Source organism: Aptenodytes forsteri, unplaced genomic scaffold, assembly GCF_000699145.1.
Source record: "Aptenodytes forsteri isolate BGI_AS27 unplaced genomic scaffold, ASM69914v1 Scaffold50, whole genome shotgun sequence".
In the NCBI taxonomy this organism is placed as follows: domain Eukaryota; kingdom Metazoa; phylum Chordata; class Aves; order Sphenisciformes; family Spheniscidae; genus Aptenodytes; species Aptenodytes forsteri.
The window spans coordinates 6,825,365-6,847,773 of record NW_008795126.1 but is presented as its reverse complement, the minus strand read 5'-3'; the positions used below and the strand labels follow the sequence as shown (position 1 = coordinate 6,847,773).

The window sequence follows — 22,409 nt, the reverse complement described above, 5'->3', positions numbered from 1 at the left end:
CTTAATTTCTTCTCATAGTAAGTTGTTATGTCAGAGTTATAAACCCCTGAAAATTGGCATTTTGTAATGGAAGTGTTGACAAGACCTTTATTACACCAGTACAAATAGGTGGCATTCCAATAAATGCTGGTTGTTTTTTTTTATAGTCTGGTGGTTTCTTTCTGCCACTGTATTTCGAAGTGAATATTATAAAAAAAGTAATAGCATGATAGAAATACACTGGTATGCCTTGAATTTGACTCTCTAACTGTTGTAACAAAACTTCAATATGGTTGATATGTCCGATTCCACATTCAGCTTTCAAGGACTGTTATATGATCTACTGGTAAATTGTTTTAAATTCTTACCGTGTGCATATATATGTTCCATACAGTATTGGAACAGAAAAGACAATTATCATGGCATGGAGAAGTAAATGTTAAGTTGCTTAGTGTGAAACTCACTTAAATGCCACATGTACACATCACATTTAAAAACCAAAATGTTCCTGCTTAAGTTTTATTTTCTTACTATGGTATTCATAGTTTACATTCTAGAAAGAAAGATTCACTTCAAACATCTGTGATTGTCTTCATAGTTGTGAAGACTCTGAACTTTTCCAGACCCTAGAAGTAAGTCACTGAAGTAAGAATTGAAGGATGTGTGTGAAGTGGGGAAGGTGAAGAACATAGGATGGAATTCTTGGAACTCTTCCATCACCTACCAAAAGTACTATAAATTTCATTGAATCTGCTTGAGATTTAGCTTTACACATGAGAGAACCCCAAGTCAATGATGTAATGTGTAAAACTGTAAATCTCACAGTGACCTAAGGGCCTTAGATACCTATCTTTCATTAGTTTCACCTCCTAGACTGCACTTGTAAGTACGCATTCATAGAAAGAATAAGAACCCATTATCCCTAAAGAGAATACAGATGGCAAAGCCTTGGGATATTTTGGCTTTTTTGTTTATCTTTGCAGCATTTTGTTGGAATCTGGTAACACAGTAATGAAAAGTTCTTGGTTCAAATGCAAAATATAGCCATTATTTTATCAAAGAATTATAAAACACAGTATTATTTTCTGAAACTTTTTGGTTAAAATAACAAGATAATAACATTAACTAGAATATGTAGATTTCAAAATGATCCATCAGTCTATGCAAATTGCTGTGTTAATAATGTATTTTTAATGCTAAGCACATTTGACAGCCATTTCATCTCTTTTTCTAAACTAGAGCTTGGCAACCTGCATTAATTCTTACACTTTACAGATGTAACATTCAATGCACATGCCATGTAGTGATGTGATCCGAATAAAGTAAAGCATGTCAAAGCAATGTGATTATTAGTAAACAAGTTTGTGGCTGGCTTGTTCAATACAGAAGAGAAAAATGAGAGGCAAAAGCCAGTACTGTTTTAGCATATCTTACATTTTCACTGGTCTGAATTTGCTTCAGATTATGGGAGTGTCATTCATAACTGGCACCAGGGGATTCAGAAGAGATAAATGGGCATAACATCAGAGTGGGTGAGATTAAAACCTGGTATGTTGGGTACAGTTCAGACAACTGTGGTAACTGTGTAGCTTAAACAGACCCAGAGCCCAAAGTTTCCTCATTTGACTTGCCATAAGTATCTGTAAATTAAAAAGAGAGAGAGGTACTATATCCTAATTATTTCTCTACCCCGTTAACAATAAAATGAGTATTGTTTCACATGCAATGTGTGCTTCTACATCATTATTTCTTCAGCAGGGATTTTCTATCCTTCCTTCAACAGGTTAAAAAACCAGGGTACAAAATACAAGAGTTGCTGCTAGACTGCAAGTGACCATACAGATATGTTTGATTATAGCTCTGCTGGACTAAAGGTCAAAGGAAAGTTTTAGAATACTTAAGAGACAATTATCTAAAGTTCAGACTTTTCCAAAGGAATAGAACTAGAAATTATACAGACTGTTATATAAAGTTCACATTTTTCAAAGGAAAAAGGTAGGAGGAAATGCTTATTCCATCACTTTCGTGTTAATTTGTCTCGGTTTTTTTATTCTGCCAAGAATTTATTTACTACAAGTTCTGCATCACAGTAGTATTAACATGATTATTCCCCTTTCCAAGCAATTTTAACATATGAGAATGATGTATTCTTATACATGATTAAATATTACTTTGCTCATGATTCAAAATTCCCAGCAGCACATTTTAGTTCTGCAAAGGAATACATGACCTAGAAATGTGTTTAGTTTTTTAATTCATTAGTTGATTCAGCAGTTCAATTCTGGCATAAGCTATTATTATTTAGGCCAATTGGTAAAGAAAAAAAAAAATCAAAGATACAAAATATGTGACATTTTCCAATTCTTCTCCTCATCAGTACATTTTCTCCCATGAAATACTTTTTTTCCTGTGTTCTTATTGATGTTTCAAGGGATTCCAGAAAGTCCAGGTCTCTAGAAAAATAAAAATTCATTCAGGTGTTTACTAATGTGTCATAGGAATGTTTTGTGAGTTGCCATTGTATATGTCAGTATGGCATATGACTACTATGGTACAGGATAGACAGTTTGATTAGTCAGCTGAATTTTTTTAGAACGAAAACTTTTTTCTTTTGAACCTGTTGTCTGCTATCAAATTTGATAGAGGTCATCAATCTACTTTTTTGAAGACATCACAAATTTTTGACATTCATGAAAAGCAGGTCAGTTTGAAATACCTGTGAATGCTTCAGTGCCCATATGGTTTGGCTATCATAAATCAGACAAAATATACTATAAAAATGGCCTCTTTTTATTTTCAGATTATTTTATAGGCCTTCTACTTGAATAGAACATTTATGCCTTTACCATACAGATTAGACAAAGGGTCATCTTTCTTGTAAACTGCTGTTGAACAGGATTTTGAGACACTCGGTCATCAAGGAAGATCTAGTACATGTGTAAAATATTACATATGACACATGTGTATATATATTAACATATATACATATAGGAGTTCTCACTAAAATGTATTCGGTGTGCATAAGTACATCCATGTTGAAAATACTAAGTTTAATCATGAAACAAAATCATTATACTAATGAACAAATAGATTGTTTTTTCATCTACTAATGATTGGCAAATTTATAACATGCAAACTCAAAATTGTTCCCTTTTAATCTGGTATTTATTTAAAAAGTGTTACAGCCTAAGGCAGAAACAAAAAAACCTGTCTTACATAAACATGTGTGTATCTCTCGAAGCATTTTAATTGCGTTCTTTTGGAAGCAAGAAACTGATGCTTCTAACTTGTACTTAAGCGTAGTCTGAAACATACAAATTGTTTTTTCAGCTCAGGGCCCGTCTATGAATAATGTTCTTTTACAAGGTGAACATTGATGAGGGTATGCTTTGAGTTGCCGCTTCTGGTTTTTGTGCTAGATCAGAAAGCAGGTCATGAATATACTTGCCCACTGCTTTTGTAATTATGAGAATAAAAAAAGATTTCAAAACAGTTGAGTTGACAGAGAGATATCACATGTGGGACTATGAATGGTGAATTGTTGGGGCTGCATTCCTTGGTCTTGTTTCTGCAGTGTGATACTACCAATCTAAATATCTGTTATTTGTAAATCCTTTTATAGAAAGGTATGTACTATTGAGAAAATATGCAAAAGAATAATAATTAAGATATGGCTTATAGCTCATGGAGTGTATATAGAGACTTTTTGAGAGACTTCCGTGTCTTCGGACAACTTTATTATTTCCCAGTCTCTAAAATGGGGACTGGAATCTTCCCTATATTCCACTATTTCTCTGTCATTAGGTTTGAATTTTGAAGAAAAACAAAAATACCAGTATTACTACAGATCTTCTGAAAATCTGTGTTTAACGCTGTAAGGTCTCCAGTACTGAATAGTAAGTATTACAGGAGGCGCGCACATGAATTAATAGTTATGCAAAGAGCTGAAATGCTATCTTAGCATTCTCTTCAATGTTCTCTTCTAGTGCGTTTGCAGATGACTGCTAAATATTCTATAGCTAACATTTCTTAGAACGTCATACGTTTTGTTTTTTCTGCCTGCACTTTGGTAGTTTCCACTGAAGCCTTGATGGTAATAACTTAATTACTCAGTTATTTCAAGTTTTTATGTGAGAATAGATGCCATTTATGAACTGAGAAAGGAAATGAATGAGCTGTCCTTGTCTTTTCATTATCAAAAAAAGCAGGGAGTATCACAGTAAGGATATTCTTGCTGCTCTTCTGCTTGTGCCAAAGGACTCTGTATTACAGAGAATCTGTTTTACACCAAAAAATGTACACAGAGATAGCTCTAATAAACATGAAGAAACATATATTTCTGTCATTCCAGTGTTTCCAGCTGTAAAGTTTCCAATTAAAATTCTTTCTTCGCATAAGTAACATATCCAGCATCGATAACAATTTCTACTGCAAAGTCCTTAATACCATTAATGATTTGATCTTTCTGAGAACATTATAAAAGGGATAGAAAAAGAAAGACAGAAAGAGCTATGTAGGTGTAAGGTTACACAGCAGGGAAGTCCACTGATCTCAAAATATTAGAGACCGTGAGGGAATTAAAGAATTGCAATAATGTGTGCAGAGAAAATGACACTTGGCTGTACACTGACCACTTCTGTTTTTTACTTTTGTTCTGTCATTTTATTGTCTGACTTAAATTGCAACATGCATTCTTGTACAAAGTGGAAGATGAAGAAGTTGACTTTGCCTGCCTGCTAATTTCACATTGAGATTGATGTCGATGCCATTAAAGACACCCATGTCCAGCAAATCCGAAAGTAGCTTTGTATTAAAATTATTACATTTACTTTTTCTCAAAATCTTTCATCCAAGAATCTCAAAAGAGATCAGGGGGTCTTAGGAACAGCTGGGAATCTGCAGGAAGCACTTGGCCCTGTGGTAAGCATGTCCTTGGTTGTGGTTATTCAAACTACTTTTGTCTAGAAATCACACTGGACATCTTGTAAAGACCTTCTGCATTGTCATTCTTTGTTCCAGCTGTGAGGGAGATATTCCCATAACAGTCTCTTTCACGGTTGTTTCGCAAATCTGCTTGTAAACTTCAGAAACTGAGAGTCATCTGGTGATCTAAATGACTGATTTGGTTTTATGTTTAAAAAAAGGTAAAAAGGAGCTCCAGATCTAAATTGTAGTTATGCATTCCTAGAGCTGTGTTACTCTGACCTTACACTGATGCAAAAATTTGTGATGAGTTAAGACAATTATTAAGATCACTCATCTTACACTATTCCTTAAGCCTGCAGGACAGAATATACCTCCTAGCCCATCCCGTGTGGTTGGTACATTATCAGTGAAATGGCATTTAATAGAACTCTGGCATTTCAATGAACTTCTTCAATCCCTTCCCCACATAGAAGGGTACAGAATTCAGGGAAGGTCATTTTGATTGAGAATGTCAAAGGACCTCCCGAATATACCTCACTGACTGGAGGCAAAGACTTAGTGTCTCTCTTTGCCTGTGGCGGGTTACCTCAGAGCTTTATTAACAGAGAGGGGTTCTTTTTTCTGCATGTAATTTTCCTTGTTTTTCTAAAAGTAACATGAGTAAATAAATAACCTGAACAGCGCTATAATGAAGGATCAGCGGGTTAATTGGAAAGATGAGTGGAAAGTGATTGTCCTCTCTCCTGCTGAGCACCTGCTGCCAAATTAATTCATGCAGCAGTGCTGGAGGTTTCTCCTGGAGGAGATTCCTGCTGTTTTGTCAGCTACAGATAAGGGGAATGTCCACAGAGAGGAGAAAGCAAATCAGATAAATTGAGTTTGTTGCTAATCAGCTGCTAGGATTTATTTTCAAGTTCTAGGAACCAACTAAAATGTCAGTTAAAGAGTCATTGTTCTTCACTCAAGAGTCACATCTCCAGCAACACCAAGGTATATTTATTTTAGGACATAGCAAAGAAGGGGAAGGAATTTGTTGCTAAACAAAATTCCCAAAGCAAAATTGAGTATTTGCCATCCATTGGCAAAACAATTTGGTCATTGCATTTTGCTTTTCCTATCGACTGCTTCTGATTGCCAGTTTCTTTCCGGGCACAACAAATTCAACTTTAGTCTAGCACAGCAGTTTTTAACAAAAAGAAAACCTCTGTAAAAAAAGAAAGGTTATTCTCTTCTCCTCTTGTCTTGCATCTCTTCTTACTAGTACTAACTATTCAGCCATTGCAACTTCTTTTACACTTAAATAGTTCAGCTAAATGTCCCAAATATCTTGCACAACTTTTACTTTATCTCATTTCTTTTGAACTTGAATTGATAACCATTACTTGTACCAAGTAGTTTCTTATACTCAGCATAGCTTCATTGATTGGCAGAAATGGGCACTTTATTTTCTCCATCCCTCCTCCTTCCTCTTGTTTTTTCTGCCCTCTTCTATTTGTCTCTTTATAGTACTCTTCTTTTTTTACTTTGTTTTACTCTCTGATTCTGGCTTATTAGAATTGTCTGAACCAGGCAGGGTAGCAGTGAGTGTGTCAGAAAGATGGAAGGGATCTGAAGCTGTCACCAACAAGAGCAGCTTCTTTTTTTCATTTCTTCCTGAAGCAGGGGCCTTACCTCTTTTGCATATCTGTAAAGGGCAGGGATGCCAGGGCTCAGCATATCAATCTTTTCCTCCAGCTTGGACAGAGAAGGGCTTATAGGAAGGAACAGGCTGTATCAGTACAGATTTCTAGAGCACAAGAAGTCACTGTGTAATATAACTGTAAAAGTCTCTGGAGTTCTGAATAAATGACTACAGATGTGACACTTCTGAGTGGGATTTGTCTAAGACAGAAAGAGCTGGAAATTGAACCCCACACCTTTTTTTCTCCTTTGAAAGGTTAAAGCAAAAGGATTAAGGATGCAACTTATGCTGAGATATTTTTAATTTTGCAGGAGAAAGTCAAACGGACAGATAAATTTATTTTTCAGTATTTGAAAATGGGGGGATGCGGAGGAGGAAGAGAATGCTATCAGAAAAAAAATGTATCTTTTACACATTACAATAGGTGTGGTAGTCACTCTTACTTTGGTAAAGCTATACACACCAATATTCAGGAAAACTTAGCTGTAATATTATTTTATTATTTTACTAACATAACATTTCCCTTTGTTCCTTGCGGTTCAGCTAGAGAGCAAGTATGACACTGGAAGTGGTTTAACTTGCACACGTGTGTTTAAATCTCTGACACATTCAACCAAGAAGGAGGAGTGCAGTTTTTGCTTAATTCTAAATGTGTGCTAATTGTTGACTGAAAACATACTTGACTTTTCCACTGCATCATAGTGGCACATATAACACTGGATATCATCAAGGAGTTTGATTCTATTTGAGTTGTCAGAATTCTTAAGAGCTTATACCTGAAATTTATCTTCAGTAAACACATATGCTTCCTTTAATTTTAAAAAGGGCACAAGGAAGGACTAGACTATTTATTTAGCTCCAGGGTGCCATCGGTTTTGATGTGACTGTTTCCAACTTGAATAGATAAAAACTCAGGATTCCGGGAAAGAAAAATCGTTAGGAATCCTTTTTGTTCTGCAAAGGTATTATGACGTGACCATATTTATACTGCTTTATGAAGTAGTTAACTTTTAGGTTGATCTTTATGTGTTACATACTCTAAATGCTATGAAAAATGCTGAAATGATTACATAACCTGCAATATAAATTATAGGAAGAACCTCTCTAGGCTGCATAAGTGTGGTTGGTAGGTGATTCCACCATGGAAGGGATACAGTAAGACTGCAAAATCAAAGACCCTGAACTTCAGAAGGAGCCTACTTGAAGTTCAGTTTCTTTGTCACTGAATGGGAAATAAAGCCTTCTTTGTTCTTTTGTATGAGACAATTGCCCCATGTGCTTAAATATCAAATAATCTTTCTTCATCTTTTGTTTTATGGCAGTAATGAATTTTCTGTAGGAGTTATCTACTGATTGATATCTTGATATAGGTTCAGGACATGATAAAGTTTAGTAATGTTTCATTCTGTAATCGTTATATTCTGTAACTACCTTTATTCCTTATTAATATGCCTCCTTACTAAGAAGGACTTCAAGAATAAAAGACTTCATTTCAAATCTTTTTTTTTAATGTGAAAAATGTCTTTACAGTATTTGCTTCATGAATGTTTTCCCCTTCCTCCTTCTCTGCATCTTTCTCTGGCTTTTGTACTTCATAGACTGCCAGCTATTTGGAGCATACATGTGTCTTTTATGTTGGGGCAGTGATACATGCTGCACAAATATGATGGGCTGTCAGAAATGTGCCTGGTGATCACAGCTAGTACAAATTTAATATTTCTAAACTATTTCACATTTTCAAGTGAGTACCTGACCAGTACCAAGATCAAAGCAGATACAAAGCTTTCTTACAGTCGCTATATGTATATGCATACACATGTTGTCATGCACTTCAGGTACCTTTCTTTGGTTTAAACTCAAGAATTGTGTCTTTGTTGTATCTGTCATATGAACACTGCCTGTCTTCCAAGTCTTCTCTTCCTTATGCCTGCTACATAACTCTCAGTAATTTCTTTCCTTCCATGGAATGGCATTTAGTGATTGCATGTTCCCATTTTATAGCATAAAATATCAGGAGGCTTACTTTTGTTCATGATACTTAGGAAAATTAACTTTGGTAGCACAGGGGAAGAGAGGTTAATGAAAGGAGCTACAATCTCCTTCTCCCAAATATGATGTGCAGCTTTATTTTTAAATTGTCATTGGATTCCTCAGTAACACACACACACATTCCTCTTCTGTGTGCATTGGAATCTCTTTATTAATTTGTGGTGTTATTTTTGATGAAAGAACACAAAAACCAAATTAGTACAAGTCAACATGCACTCTGTTAGTATATAACTCATAATACTGAATTAAGTTTTTTTTATTATTCCACAGAGTAAAGCAGTCAAAAGCTAAAGTGAATATTTAAGTATGTAAATAAATCAAAGTGTTTTGCATATTTGACATGCTCACTAATCATGGTTTATACCTTAGCAGTCTGGCACATACAAGATCATTGGTATTTGATAGTAGTATGTTGTTAAATGACTAGAATCTATAATTCTTACAACTATACACAATAGAATCTATATGATTACCCTAAGTAAAATCAACTTGTAATCATTTTGATGGTGAACTGAGAACTGAGTGACTGTGAGAGGTTTAACTGTGTAACTTTATGTCTGGGTAGTATGCCATGTAGTCAGATGCCTCTATACATTTCTAAAATTAAGTATCTGCATATGTGTGCAGAGGTAAGAATGTCCTAGACTCATTTCCTCTGGCTGCCTTCGTAGGAGATACATTCTGTTTTGGTTTGTTCTATTTTCATCATTGAGGCCCAATAAATGATTAGATCTCTGAAAATTAGGCCTACAACTTTTAATACATTCAGCTTTTCCTTTGTTTGTCTTATATTGCTCGTTAATAAAAAAGAAGAATCTTTTATAGCAGGGCAAAATGTTGTGCAATTTGTGCTTATAATGCATGGAACATTTGTTTTAATTGATGAATGTGCTTTATTAAGTTTGGGTTACATTAACATTTCATTTCTCTCTTTGTTGTACTGGTTGAATTTTTATGACCGTGTGACTTGAAAAACAGTGATGGGTTATGACGGGAAGACATCTATAGGGATGTATGCAGAGAAGAAAGTGAGGGATTGCCATTATGATCATACCACATGACACAAGAAAATGCGTATGTTGCACTCGTTCATTTGGGGCATGGGCAGCCAGACAGAAAGGGGACGGATTTCTGTGTCATATGCTGCTGGTATAATGAGTATAATAAAGTGCATATGTGTTTGTATGGAGGTTTTCTGAACGCATTAAGAAAAAGCTGTGGGTTTAGCAGTTATTCTATGTGGTGAAACAATGCAAATTTTCCCTTTTTTAGATAATACTCTCAGCATATTGGCAAAGCATAGTGGATTCAGCCGACAGAAGCAAGAAGTATATCTACTGCCAATCATAATAAGCGACAGTGGGAATCCTCCCATGAGCAGCACTAGTACTCTCACTATTCGAGTCTGTGGTTGCAGCAGTGATGGCATTGTCCAGTCCTGTAACGTTGAAGCATACGTACTTCCCATTGGACTCAGCATGGGAGCCCTAATTGCAATATTAGCTTGCATCATTTTGCTGCTAGGTATGTATTCATTTCACAGCCTGGTGTTCAAAATTTTTCTGATTCCTGGGTGGCTGTAAGTAAGCAAAGAAGTCACGTAGAAGGACATACAATCTAATACAATGTAATGTCCAGCAGCACTGACAGACCTGTCAGGACTGCATCCCTACTGTACTAAGAACTGAACAAAAGCACATAAAGCAAAATCCCAATCTACACAAGTTACATAATAAACAGGTATGGAATATGAAACTGAAAATCAGATCAGGTATGTTAAGGAGCAAGGTGAACACAGTATATACTGCACATGATGGAAAATGGATTTATTGTATCTTCTAAGACTTGTACGAGTTTATTCTGGATTGTAATGGCATAAGAGACATTACAGTTTTACAAGATAAGAAGCACTGTATGTTTTAATAAAACACACGATTTCTATACGACATCAAGCAAGTGAGGGAGAGAACAGTGAAGGAGGAGGCCTATTTCTGCACTTTGCAGCTTCACTTTGTAACTGAGATTTACATCAGTAACTGAGATTTCAGCATTAAGCTGCAAAAACAACAGTGTAACCAATTTAGAGCTTTTTATGCATCGGTCCATGATTGTGAAATTGACGTATATAAGCTCTTTCTTTCTCCCTTACTGTCTCATTCTCTTTTCAGTTTTATAGTGTGAGTCTGTTGCAATACGTAAAAAAAGACACCAATTTCCTTCTGCCATCAGGACTATGTTTTCAGAAAAACACCCTCTAATTTTGGAAAACTCCATCCATAATGTAGATAGTTATAGATTATGTTCAGTAAATGATGATAGCTTGACTTAACCAAGGTTTGTAACTTTTCCAAAGGGAAAAGTTGTTGTCTAAATTCAAGGCTCAGAAATGGAAGCGTGTGAAATCTTATTGCTTATATAAAGTTGAGCTTCAGATGTAAATATGAGCTGATAATAGAAAACTAGAGGACTAACCAGAGCTTCTGATCAAATTTTCATCACTTGAATGGAGTTGAAGTTATAGGTCTTCCAGCTTTTCACTACTCTTATTACTCTTATTTTCACAAAAAGCAACCTATCGCCTTCCACAACTGCGCTTAACATGTAGTGCTTTGACTGGAAATTTTTTACCTAATCAGCCTGTGATGCTTTCTTTGCAGTCATCGTGGTGCTGTTTGTAACATTAAGAAGACATAAGAACGAGCCTCTAATCATCAAAGATGATGAAGATGTGAGGGAAAATATTATTCGCTATGATGATGAAGGAGGTGGAGAAGAAGATACAGAAGCTTTTGACATTGCAACTTTGCAAAATCCGGATGGAATTAATGGATTTTTGCCTCGTAAGGATATTAAGCCTGATCTTCAATTTATGCCCAGGCAGGGTCTTGCACCTGTTCCTAATGGTGTTGATGTTGATGAATTTATTAATGTAAGGCTTCATGAAGCTGATAATGATCCCACGGCTCCACCATATGACTCTATCCAGATTTATGGCTATGAAGGAAGAGGGTCAGCAGCTGGTTCCCTTAGTTCATTGGAGTCCTCTACGTCAGACTCAGATCAGAATTTTGACTACCTCAGTGAATGGGGTCCTCGCTTTAAAAGACTTGGAGAACTTTACTCAGTTGGAGAAAGTGACAAAGAAACTTGACAGTGGATTACAAACTTTTTCACTGTTGACTTAATGATCATGTAATATTCTAGGGCCACTGCTGTTAGTTAAAACCAATGTGGCTTTTTGTTTTAGAGGCAAGTTTAGCGCCAGTCATCTATAAAATCAACTACATTGTAATGTTGAACCAAAAAAAAAAAGTATATGTTAGGAGGTTAAGTCTTGTGGAGTGTGAAGTAAAGTATGTGGAGTGTCTAGAAGTCTTTGGATCTTTGATATTCACTTGACCACTCTGAAGATGGAGATTTGGATCTTTGATTATCTTCAGTGAATTGAAAAGAACAAATAGAAATTGGTGCTTTCTTAGAAAATGGACTTGCAGGGATTTTGCTGTTGAACAGTAGCTCCTGCCAGTATGTGTAAAGCTAATGGTTTGTTTCTGCATTGCCAACAAAGATCCCGCCACAGAAATGTTAAAAGCAATATCTTGGTCTTCTTAGCAATGCTGAATAGATATAGCATTGTAAATTCCTACTGGCTTCTACTGTGCAGTGACCATACATTGTACATACAGTAATTGTTGGCCACGTAACCACAGACTGAATATCATCTTTAAATATTGTGTCAAGCCTTAAAATATTCACATGTTCTTAATCCATTCCAGTGATGGATAATAAATCCTACTAATGTGCAGAGATTCAGAGGCAGGGCTACAAAACCTTGCTTTACAAAAGGATCTTTTTCTAGAAGAAGGATTAATCCTGTGCTTCGTCTTCTGAAAGGAAAGAAAAAACTGTGAAGGGGGATGGACTTACATATATGAAAGAATTGCTGATTTTATTGCTAAAGATCGAATTTATTTGTTTAATCTTTGAAATAAATATTTTATTGATGTCCATTACTGCTTTTATTTATTAAGACTGATAATCTATAGAGTGAGATTATGAAGAAAACTAAATTATATCCGTTAGATTTTTTTTCTATATATAATGAATGTTTAATACATGTACATTTTGAAAAGAAAAATGACAAATTGTTGCAGGTTAAAACAGTAACCTATCCATTTGCAGTAGCTGAATTTTAAGAGAATGCTGGCAGGCATAAAAGTTTCCCAGAGAAAACTTTTGACAGTTTTATATCTTCTTCATAAATCTCATACCTGGTGTTTTTAATACAAGCACAAACAGCTGGAAGTAAACTGGTTCATGTGAATATTTAAACTATAGACTTTTAGAAATCCAAACAAAACACAGTACAGTAAAAAACATGCTTATAGTTCTCCACTGTATTAGAGCAGGAACCAGTGTGTACATAATTTTACTGCTTATGTTACTAGCATTTCTTTTCTATAATATTCATAGTGATGCACCAGGGCTCTTGCACACAGAGAAAGAACAACACTAGAAGCTGCAAGCATACTCAGTTTGTAATGCAAACTTGCCATTTAGAAGTAGCAAATGTATAATAAAACTACGTATTACATGCAAATCATTTTAATTTTCTACTTTGTTTTGAAGCTATATTATTGTTTGTTTATTTACTCCATGTATTGTATTCAGAGAAACTTCTGTATTGTTTCCTACTTTGTGAAATATATTTTTATAAATACTTTTCTTGTTATTGCTTTTCTTTAAGTTTTACATGTACGCTGCAGAAAGGGATCTGCCTGAATAACTTCACAGTGTGTTAAGGAATGTAGTTCCTTCAAAATCATTTATTTATTAGTTGAATACAGTAAAAATAAAAAAGGATAATATTTGAAGCAATTTTTGACAGTGTTTGCAGAATTAGATATGCAGCAGCCTGTGACCACAGGGTTATGCGTGTCTAATTCACTACGCCATGCTGAAAAATAACCTCACACATTTTTTGTTAAAGTATTGCTAGTAAAAACAATCCCCTCTTTTTAAGCTCCTCAGTAATGTTTGTTCTGCAAACAAAAATGTCTTAATGCATCACTCCCAATTCTGCCTGTATTTCAAAATGGAACCATTTACTTTTCTTTAGCTGTTACATGGCTGGTTTTAATGACTAATTTGCGGACAACTAATATGGTGACACCACTTTTATATGTATTATAAAGATTTTATAGAAATTAATGAAGTATCCAATTCATTTAAGTTACATGGCATTAAAAAAAAATCCTCTGAATAACTTTATCTAGCAATTTTGGTAATACTATAAACTAAACAGTGAAGGCATCTAAAGACAGAAAAGAAGCAGTCATCAAGATTTCAATGAAATCAAACATATTTATGTAACAGACTGTAATAACAGCCAAACACATTCTTACTAATCGCTTGCACCAAGTGCCAGGGTGTTCTGATTTGCCGTGCCAAATCTAATAGCAGTGTAAATGCAAAAGACTGATTTGAAACTTAGACTGAGCCAATTTCTAGTCTACATCCCACTCCTAGGAGCACAGGAAGGTGCTGAGAGATATGGATCACGTTATTGTCTATAGTCACGTAAGCGTTTAGGGCAAGTAGCTCTGACTATGAGTTATAGTATATGCCGTAGAGTTTTGCAGAGCTCTTTTGTAGGAAAACTCACAAACGGATAACCTTCTGATTGCCTTTTTGATTGAAAGTTCCATCTGAGACCACGACAGCGCATTCAGTAATAAGATTTCCAGGAAAAAAAATCCCATCACTGGCACCGTAGGAGAGGCAAAGCATGACAGAAATGTTATCATTGTCAGTCAAAAAGAGATGGTAGCTACTACTGGTGGGCATAGCTGTAAATTGTGCATTTATACAGGTTTTAAACGTGAATATCTACAATGCAAAGGGGAGAAAAACATTAATGAATTTGTGATCTGTCAATAGTGAACAGGAAAAAAAATCCCATCACTGGCACCGTAGGAGAGGCAAAGCATGACAGAAATGTTATCATTGTCAGTCAAAAAGAGATGGTAGCTACTACTGGTGGGCATAGCTGTAAATTGTGCATTTATACAGGTTTTAAACGTGAATATCTACAATGCAAAGGGGAGAAAAACATTAATGAATTTGTGATCTGTCAATAGTGACGTACTATTTCTTGAAGCCATTGCTACCCCACCAAAGGGAAATGATTCATTCTGCCAACTAATTCCATGTAATTTGAATATAAAATTTATACCAATACATGTTAGAGGTTTAAATGTTGATCATTCAGTTTTCCAGTCCTTGCTCCTTTTAGTTCAGTATAAAATTGTTTTGGATAACAACGGTATTTAGGGGGATTAGAATCATATCGTCCTACATTTCACATCTAGATTTAGACATATTAGCGACATTGTTTTTAAGCATGTAAAATGGTAATTCATCTTTTTCTACAACATTTAATTAACAATTGACTCATTGTAAGTGACAAGGAAAATGTATTAAATTAGAATTATTAATACTGATAAATTTGAGAATTAAATTCTTAAAATCTTTTACAAGTGCCAAGCGCCTTAAAGTCCCATTGATTCTGGCTTGCCTTCACCTAGCTATGTCTCATACTCATTTGTCAGAACTGCTAAAGTAAATCATCTCACACGTAAAAGCTGGAATTCTAAGTTTTTGGCCTGGACATTGTCCAGACACAAAATTCAGCTCAGGCATTTCAGTATGCAAGTACTGTGAAGTGAATGTGTGTACATGTTTACTAATTTTAACTCAGATGACTAAAGGTCTTCAGCATGTTCTGTCCTTTACAGTAACTGAAAGCATATGCTGTTTGTGTGCTGTGGCCTTGAAATCAAATCATGGAAAGCTCATTTAGACACAATACATTTTTCACCCAGTATCATTTATACCTTTTTGTCGATGATGAATTTGAAATGACTGTGAAATATACAGGAGAGAAAATGGCTGAAGATTTTCATTTAAATCACCAGTTGCTGATCACAGGAGAAACATTTAACACTATGGCAACTCCAAATACCATCAACTATGTCACAGCGCAGCAGTAACAATTCTCAATCTGGAGAACAGACAGAATGTCTGCAAAATAGTATGTTTGAAATAACTTTATTTGTACAGCTCTGCTAGAGGTGGATTTGCTGATTTTAATATACAGAGAAAAATAAATCAACTATACTACATCCATACAGTTGCATGTGCCTACATATGTGTGTGGCAAATTTTTTAACAGCCTGCATGGTCGTTGAATTCTAGAAATGGATAAATGGGCTTAGAAAGCTTCTCCAAGGTCTGTTCAGCTGGAGGAAACCTTGGCAGGTAGTCTGTTTTTGTATCTGATTTTCTGGGGATATAATTTCAATCTTAATTGAGCTATTTGACTGTTTCTCTCCTTTTCCCTGTCCCTCTCTCCACCAGTTCACCTATCCTGAGCTATAATACTGTGAACATAATGCTAGGAAGTAAGTTCATTAAGACGACATAGCTCTTTTCCAGCTGGTTTCAGGTGGTATGTTCAGTGACTGGAAAGAAGCAGCCAGGCCGGGATAGTTAAGTTCACCAAGCTCTCTTCCTTCTCGCTTATTATCCTACTTGTGTTTAAAAAAAGCCAAAATAAAAAAACAACAAACAACTGTATGCAAGTGGCTTACTTTTCAGATGTAGTCAGAGGACTGTATTGTTACTTGAATGAGTTCAAGTGCTGCATAAAAAAAATAAAAAGCATGACTAGAAGTAGTACAAAAACCTATCATAGGAAGACTTATAGTGAACAGTCTGGGTTACTTATACCAAAGGACTGTTTCTCTATTTTAAATTATGCTGAAAAATCTAAAGCCAATGATGGTGCTTTTTAGTTAATAGGAAGAATGTTCAGTAGTAACATACATTCACAAGTATTTCTGATCAAGAAAAGTGAAAAGAGGTTACTCAAAAAATTATTTTTCAGATTTGGAAAGTTTTTAGCAGTGGCAGGACGTCCTAGTAAATTAAAGCTTAGTAAAAGGAAAAAAAAGAGGGGGAAAAAAACCTCACCATTATTAGAGTTTGCTTTCAGAATGTAGCAGGTGTCATTAGCAGCAGATAGAGAGTATCGATGGAGTGAGCAGTGGAAGCTTTCTGTAGTCTATCGTTCAGATAAGCTGGACTTTTATTATTTCTACATTTGTACACTATTTGTGCAAGATAATATTCTGGCTTTGCAGAAGATGGAAACCAATTTAACTTGCTGTATAATTCACTGTGATGGGTTTTGTAATCACACCACAAAATGAGTCTAGCTGCTGTATTATACAATACTGATACCGGCTGATGTGCTGGAGAACTAGTCCCTCTCCAAATAATGTCATAGTATTCTAAATGAGAAATTATAAAAGCCCTGACAATGCTTTTTGTGCAACTGCAACTAAGACATCTTCTGAAATGGCTAATAAAAGCAAGCTGAAGTACAGAGTTTCTGGCAGAGCCTTGTAAATGTGCTCATTAGCATTGCAACACAACCATTCCTTATTTTTTCTCCTCCTACCCCCCCCCATTGCAAAAATTAAACCAGTGAAATGAACAAAATGAAAATTTCAGCCTTCTCTTCAGAGGGGATATGTAATAATTCACAAAATTCCCTTTCTTCTCCTCCCACTATTTCAGATGCTTGCTTGAATGAAGTCTGTGTGATGATGACAGGCAGACAGAAGGGATGAGTAGAGGTTACCTGTTTCATTACATGAATGGAGAAAGCATTTATGGTATGAGGGCAGTAGTGCCCTCTCCTCAAAGTCCTGGAAAAATAAAAATCTTGCAGATGTTCCTCTAGGGAGATCTCATCACGCCACATATATCCAGGGAAAGATTCTCCTCAATGTATACAAAATAGAACTGTTCTTTTTCTGTGCACTCCCAACAAACTACTTAAAGTCCAATAGTGGCATCTCAAATTCTTATTCATCAGATGAACACGGGTCAGCTATTCTGTGGTAGTTACCTATATACAGACTCACTCCATGGTGCTTATGGACATACAGATTTCTTTCTTTACTCATGTGGAAAGGTTCTGATTTCTGAAGTTTGGAATAAACAGCCGGTAAGACAGAAGGCAGGTAGCATTGATAACTGATGGTAAAAGGACGGATGATTCTGGAATGGGGCCTCATTTTGTATCTTATTTGGGTCTTTGTGTCATCTAAATCTAGCCTTGATTTTTTACCTTCAAAATATTTTTTTAGCAGCAAAAAAGTCAATTCCCTCTCTTCATAACAGCTTGGTTTTTGAATTGTAAAACAGGTCTTATATTTGGGGTGGGGGGTGTGTGTGTCTTTTTGTCATTTCTTTCTTTCTTAATGGAGCTTTCACTGATGGCAACATTGATACAGTTCATTCTGCCAAATTTCACAAGCTGGCAGTTTCAACAATTAATATGAAAGTAAAAGATGTGCATTTTTTTAAACTGAAATATGATTTCTATAAGTGGAAGCGATGCAAAACCAGTTGAATCACCTTTAAAATAAACTCCAAGAGTCCCACATTTCCAGCCACAGATGTGATTCGTTTTTGACTCATTTTCAAATACACTGGTATAGCTGTGTTCACATGCAGTTGGTATGAGTTTTACATGCAAGGGAATACCTCAGTGTCTTCAGACGTTGTTGAGGAATAACTTTCCTATATTTTATCAAAAAAGTATGTCATGACTTAAAGCTATGGGCAAGGAAAGAATAGGTTTTTATCCCCCAAAACAGATGCACAAGTGGAATCCAGAGCTGAATTCAAAGTCCTGGTCCAGCACCTCAGCTGTGAGATACAGGCAAGTGGGCAGCTGATTAGAGGTAAGTAACAGATTATTTCAGCAATACATATGACCTCCCTGCTTCACACAACCAAGGGGTCTTGTTGCAACTATCAAGTGCATGGTTATTTTGTAGGTTACCCAAGGCAGGGGCTTATCCCAGCCTCCTGCCAGGTAAGTTCCATGGCAAAGTGGTGAAGGTGGCCAAAAGCCTGTCACCTACAGAGGGGTAGATGTAGCTTTATAGTCTTTGTATTAAGATGGCTTTTACAGTCTTCCAGTCAGCGCTGGCTTCCTTTCAATTTCTGCAGTTTCAGGTCTTAACTGTTTCAAGCTGTAGCAACCCAGTATAACCTGTTGTACCAAATAAAGGCAGGGTATTGTTAGGTAAAATGTCACTGCAACACAGAGCAGGAGATACAATTAATCCTTGCAGAAAAAGGTCAAGTATGAATCATCGAATGCTGTAGGTTTTTAATGGATATTTTCCAACCCTTTAATTTCACATGAAACAGCAGCCATTTATTTTATGGTATATAATATTTCTTCCTTGAATAAAAGTAACAGTTGATGATAAACGGGCTTTATTTAGATTGTCGTAATGTCTGCTGGTTCTTTTTTATAATTTACAAAACAAACAGGAAATTTTCAGCCCATGATTGTATAGACCCAGCCTAATATCTGACCAGAGCAGAAGTCTACATTACTCTCTTCTTTCTGTCCCATCCTCATAAATGCTTTTGGCTTGTTTAATTAATTAAGTAATTAAATTTAGCATTGTGTCTGGTCTTGTCCACATGGCTGCATGTTTGAGAGCTTTTTGACTCAGATTCTAGTAAGAACCCCTTCCTTTCAGGCAGTGTGCTAATATCAGATAGGGAAGAAAAGTATCTCATGAATCTGTGATTACCTTAATAACTTCTTTTCAAGTTTTTCCACAGTTTCTGTTTCTGAATATATTTTATCACTTAAGGATGCATGAAAGAATTAGGTGAGTGGGTATTTTTGCAACCCTAATGTGACACAAACAGAATCTATTAATTTTGAGAATCTACTTCCCCTTATTTTATCATGATGGTCAAATGAGCACATTTTAATGTTAAGAGTTTTGTTATCACAAACCAGCTTCTAGTTGAGAATAGAAAGAAAAAAGAAAGACATTTAAAATAAGAAAAAAAACCCAGATATCTTTTCCTAAATTTTCAGAATTATTCAGTCTAGTTTTCATTTTCATTTTCATTTCCCACATACGGATTCTAATAATCCCAAAAGGTACTTGCACTGAAATCAATGTCTGCTAGCTAGCTTTGCATGACAAAGGGGGCTGGATTTAACCCCAAGAAATGCTACACCAAATGTTTACACTGTGGAACAGAGTACACGGATAAAATCCTTATTCTCCACTGAGGAGAAAATATAATGAGAGTTCAGGTAAGTTTTTTTGATAGAAAGTTACATTTTACATTGAAAACCGTGTCTCCACTGCTGAACATTCTTGGGTTCCTCCTACATCATTCAAGCCTGATTATAAGTACCAATATACATACAACTCTTTTGTAACTGAAATCTATCGTTTCTTCTTACGAAAAATTGAGCAGTGGCTGCAGCATTTTAGTTCAGTAATATTTTCAGTGTGCTTTGTGGAATATTTTGTGGAAACAAATACGTATGCTGACAGACATGGGAAAATTATTTCTGTTAAGAGAACACACATTATTGCTGCAAGTGGTCCTTTCATGTGGATCATGAAACTTGATGGCCTGGTATCAATTTAGTTTTCAACAAGGAATTATGGGAGCTGTAGTCCTCATGGAGAGCTTGGATACATTCAATTGTTGGAAGTCACGACAGGTAAAAAATGTGAGAACTTCAGAGAGAACAGGAGGATTACAGGGTGTAAGAAAAGTTGTTGGGAAGATACAGGTTGTGCTCCAGGTTTTAGTGTTATGCTGTTAAATGCTTTGTCATCCTAATTTTTTGTTTTCATATGAGAGTAGAAAACAGCAGGCTGAATAAGCATTTCAGAGAGTGGACCTAGCCATACAAACTCTGGGAGGCAAGTGAGCAACCTTTTTGTTATATAGTAGCCTAAGGTAGAGGAGGAATTGTGTAGGGCTCCATACAGTGTGATATGTTATTGCAGAGATTTCTATGAGTAAAAATGCACTACTGAGTAAAGGGGTACTGAACTGCTTAGTCCTAGCAAATGCCTGCTGCACCAGCTGGGGATGCTGTAGGCTGAGAAGGGCTAATTTGCCTATTTCTGTTTTGGCATTTGTTTCTAATTGCTTTTAGGTGGAAGGTGAAGCACAAAAAAATCAGTGAGAAACAAAGAGAGGCACTAAGTCAGATGTAATACAAGACATCCTGATCTAACCTAATACCTGATCAGGTAAGTGTGTAGCAATCATTTTTATATTTGTCCTAGGAATCCAAACATTTTTCTTTGAAAGCTGAAATTCAAATTATGAAGACTTGGAAGTGTTTATAGAATGCCGTTTGTATTCATAGCACTTGAAGCTTTACATAAAACATTCAAACATGTTTCTAGAAGTTGTGAAGGGCTAATGATGAAAAAGGGGTACAGCTGAAAAAAGAAAAAAAAAATACTGTTGTGAATAGTTCACGTAGCTCAAAGGGTAAAAGCTTCCCCTGTGCAGGGAACCAGAGTGAGACCTATACACCACTTAATTAACACTTAAACCCACAAAATATGGCCCTCAGCACTGCAGTGATTTTCTCTGAGGACACAAACGTAGAGAATAAGCCTCAAACTTGCAGGCTATTGCCATTATGTTGGCAGTCTCATACATCATTGTAACTTTCATGCCTGTACCCAATGGCTTTACAATTCTGTAGTGCAGTGTAAGCTGAAAATCTTCAAAATTGTACCAGTCAGCTGGTGAGAATTCAAATAATGTACAAGAGTTGAAAGTGAATGAGCAGCTAAACCATAAGGTGTCACTTACAATCAAATCACTGTGTTGCAATCTGAGTCTGAGTATAATTGTTTTTAGTGAGTATGCAGTAAACCCCAAATCAGATTGGGAATGTCGTGATTCCTGGGATGAGTAGCAGAGCAGAAAGCAGCATAAATGAGAATAAAAACCCAGAATTTCTTTCTCCCAAATACATTATAAATACGAGACGGAGTATGTGTGTGGAGTATGGGAGAGAATGACAAAGAAATTATCAAAATTTTGAAAAAGATTCTGCAAACATGGACATTTAGCACCCTGACATTCAGCATTATAAACAGGATTAACGGTCCGTCTTATACAGTTCTCAAGCATTTCTATTCTGGTGAGATAACTATTAGAAAACTTATACGTCTACTCAGGTTATTTTCTTCACTGCTCTTATCTGCAACACAAGTAACTTCATTTTTTCTTGTTGTAAAAGGAATCATCATCAGAGTCACACGATCTGAGCAATAATAGACGTCTGATCATCTCACTATGCCTTAAATATAATTTCATGCAAAGTGAAAGACAATCAAATATCTTACATTATTTCTCTCTGATGTTGCAGTATTTCATCTCTTTGATTTGATGATATTTATACAGCTCCTTTGCCTATTGCAAACTGAAGGAAAGATATGTGAGGTCATCTTTTTAAAAAAGGGAACCATCTTTACTGGTCAATTTCAGAGAAACAGCATTGGATAAAAAAATTATTGTCTTCCAGTTCGGTAGAATTTCACAACAACAAAGGAACGTAGTAATATTTTTTTTCTTTAGAGACCATTTTCCAGAACAGACGGATTTCCCCATCACAACTAATTTGTACGTGTATTAGGGAGAGAACTACAATGATCCTGATCGTGTTAGTATTGATGCTAAAGAAGAGCTAGCTAACTCAAAGTTTTTCTTGAAATCACAGGTTTAAGCCTAAATTTGATTGCCAACGAATCCTTCAGTGTGATACACACACACTGTGGACAATACTGACTGAGCCGGGAATGAGCATCCACACTGCACAGCTGTCTAGCAGGCA

The 22,409-nt window shown here is 35.8% G+C and overlaps 1 protein-coding gene across 3 annotated transcripts in view; it reads left to right on the top strand.

Moving 5' to 3' along the window:
• CDH8 (cadherin 8) overlaps positions 1-13,355 on the top strand; it is a 138,885-nt gene extending 125,530 nt beyond the window's left edge. For all 3 annotated transcript variants that reach the window (XM_009277314.1, XM_019471531.1, XM_019471530.1), the window contains 2 exons: positions 9,908-10,159; positions 11,293-13,355. In XM_009277314.1, coding sequence (XP_009275589.1) covers positions 9,908-10,159; positions 11,293-11,786 — 746 coding nt within the window. In that variant the 3' untranslated portion in view covers positions 11,787-13,355. The remainder of the gene's footprint in view (positions 1-9,907; positions 10,160-11,292) is intronic.
• The last annotated feature ends 9,054 nt before the right edge of the window (positions 13,356-22,409 follow it).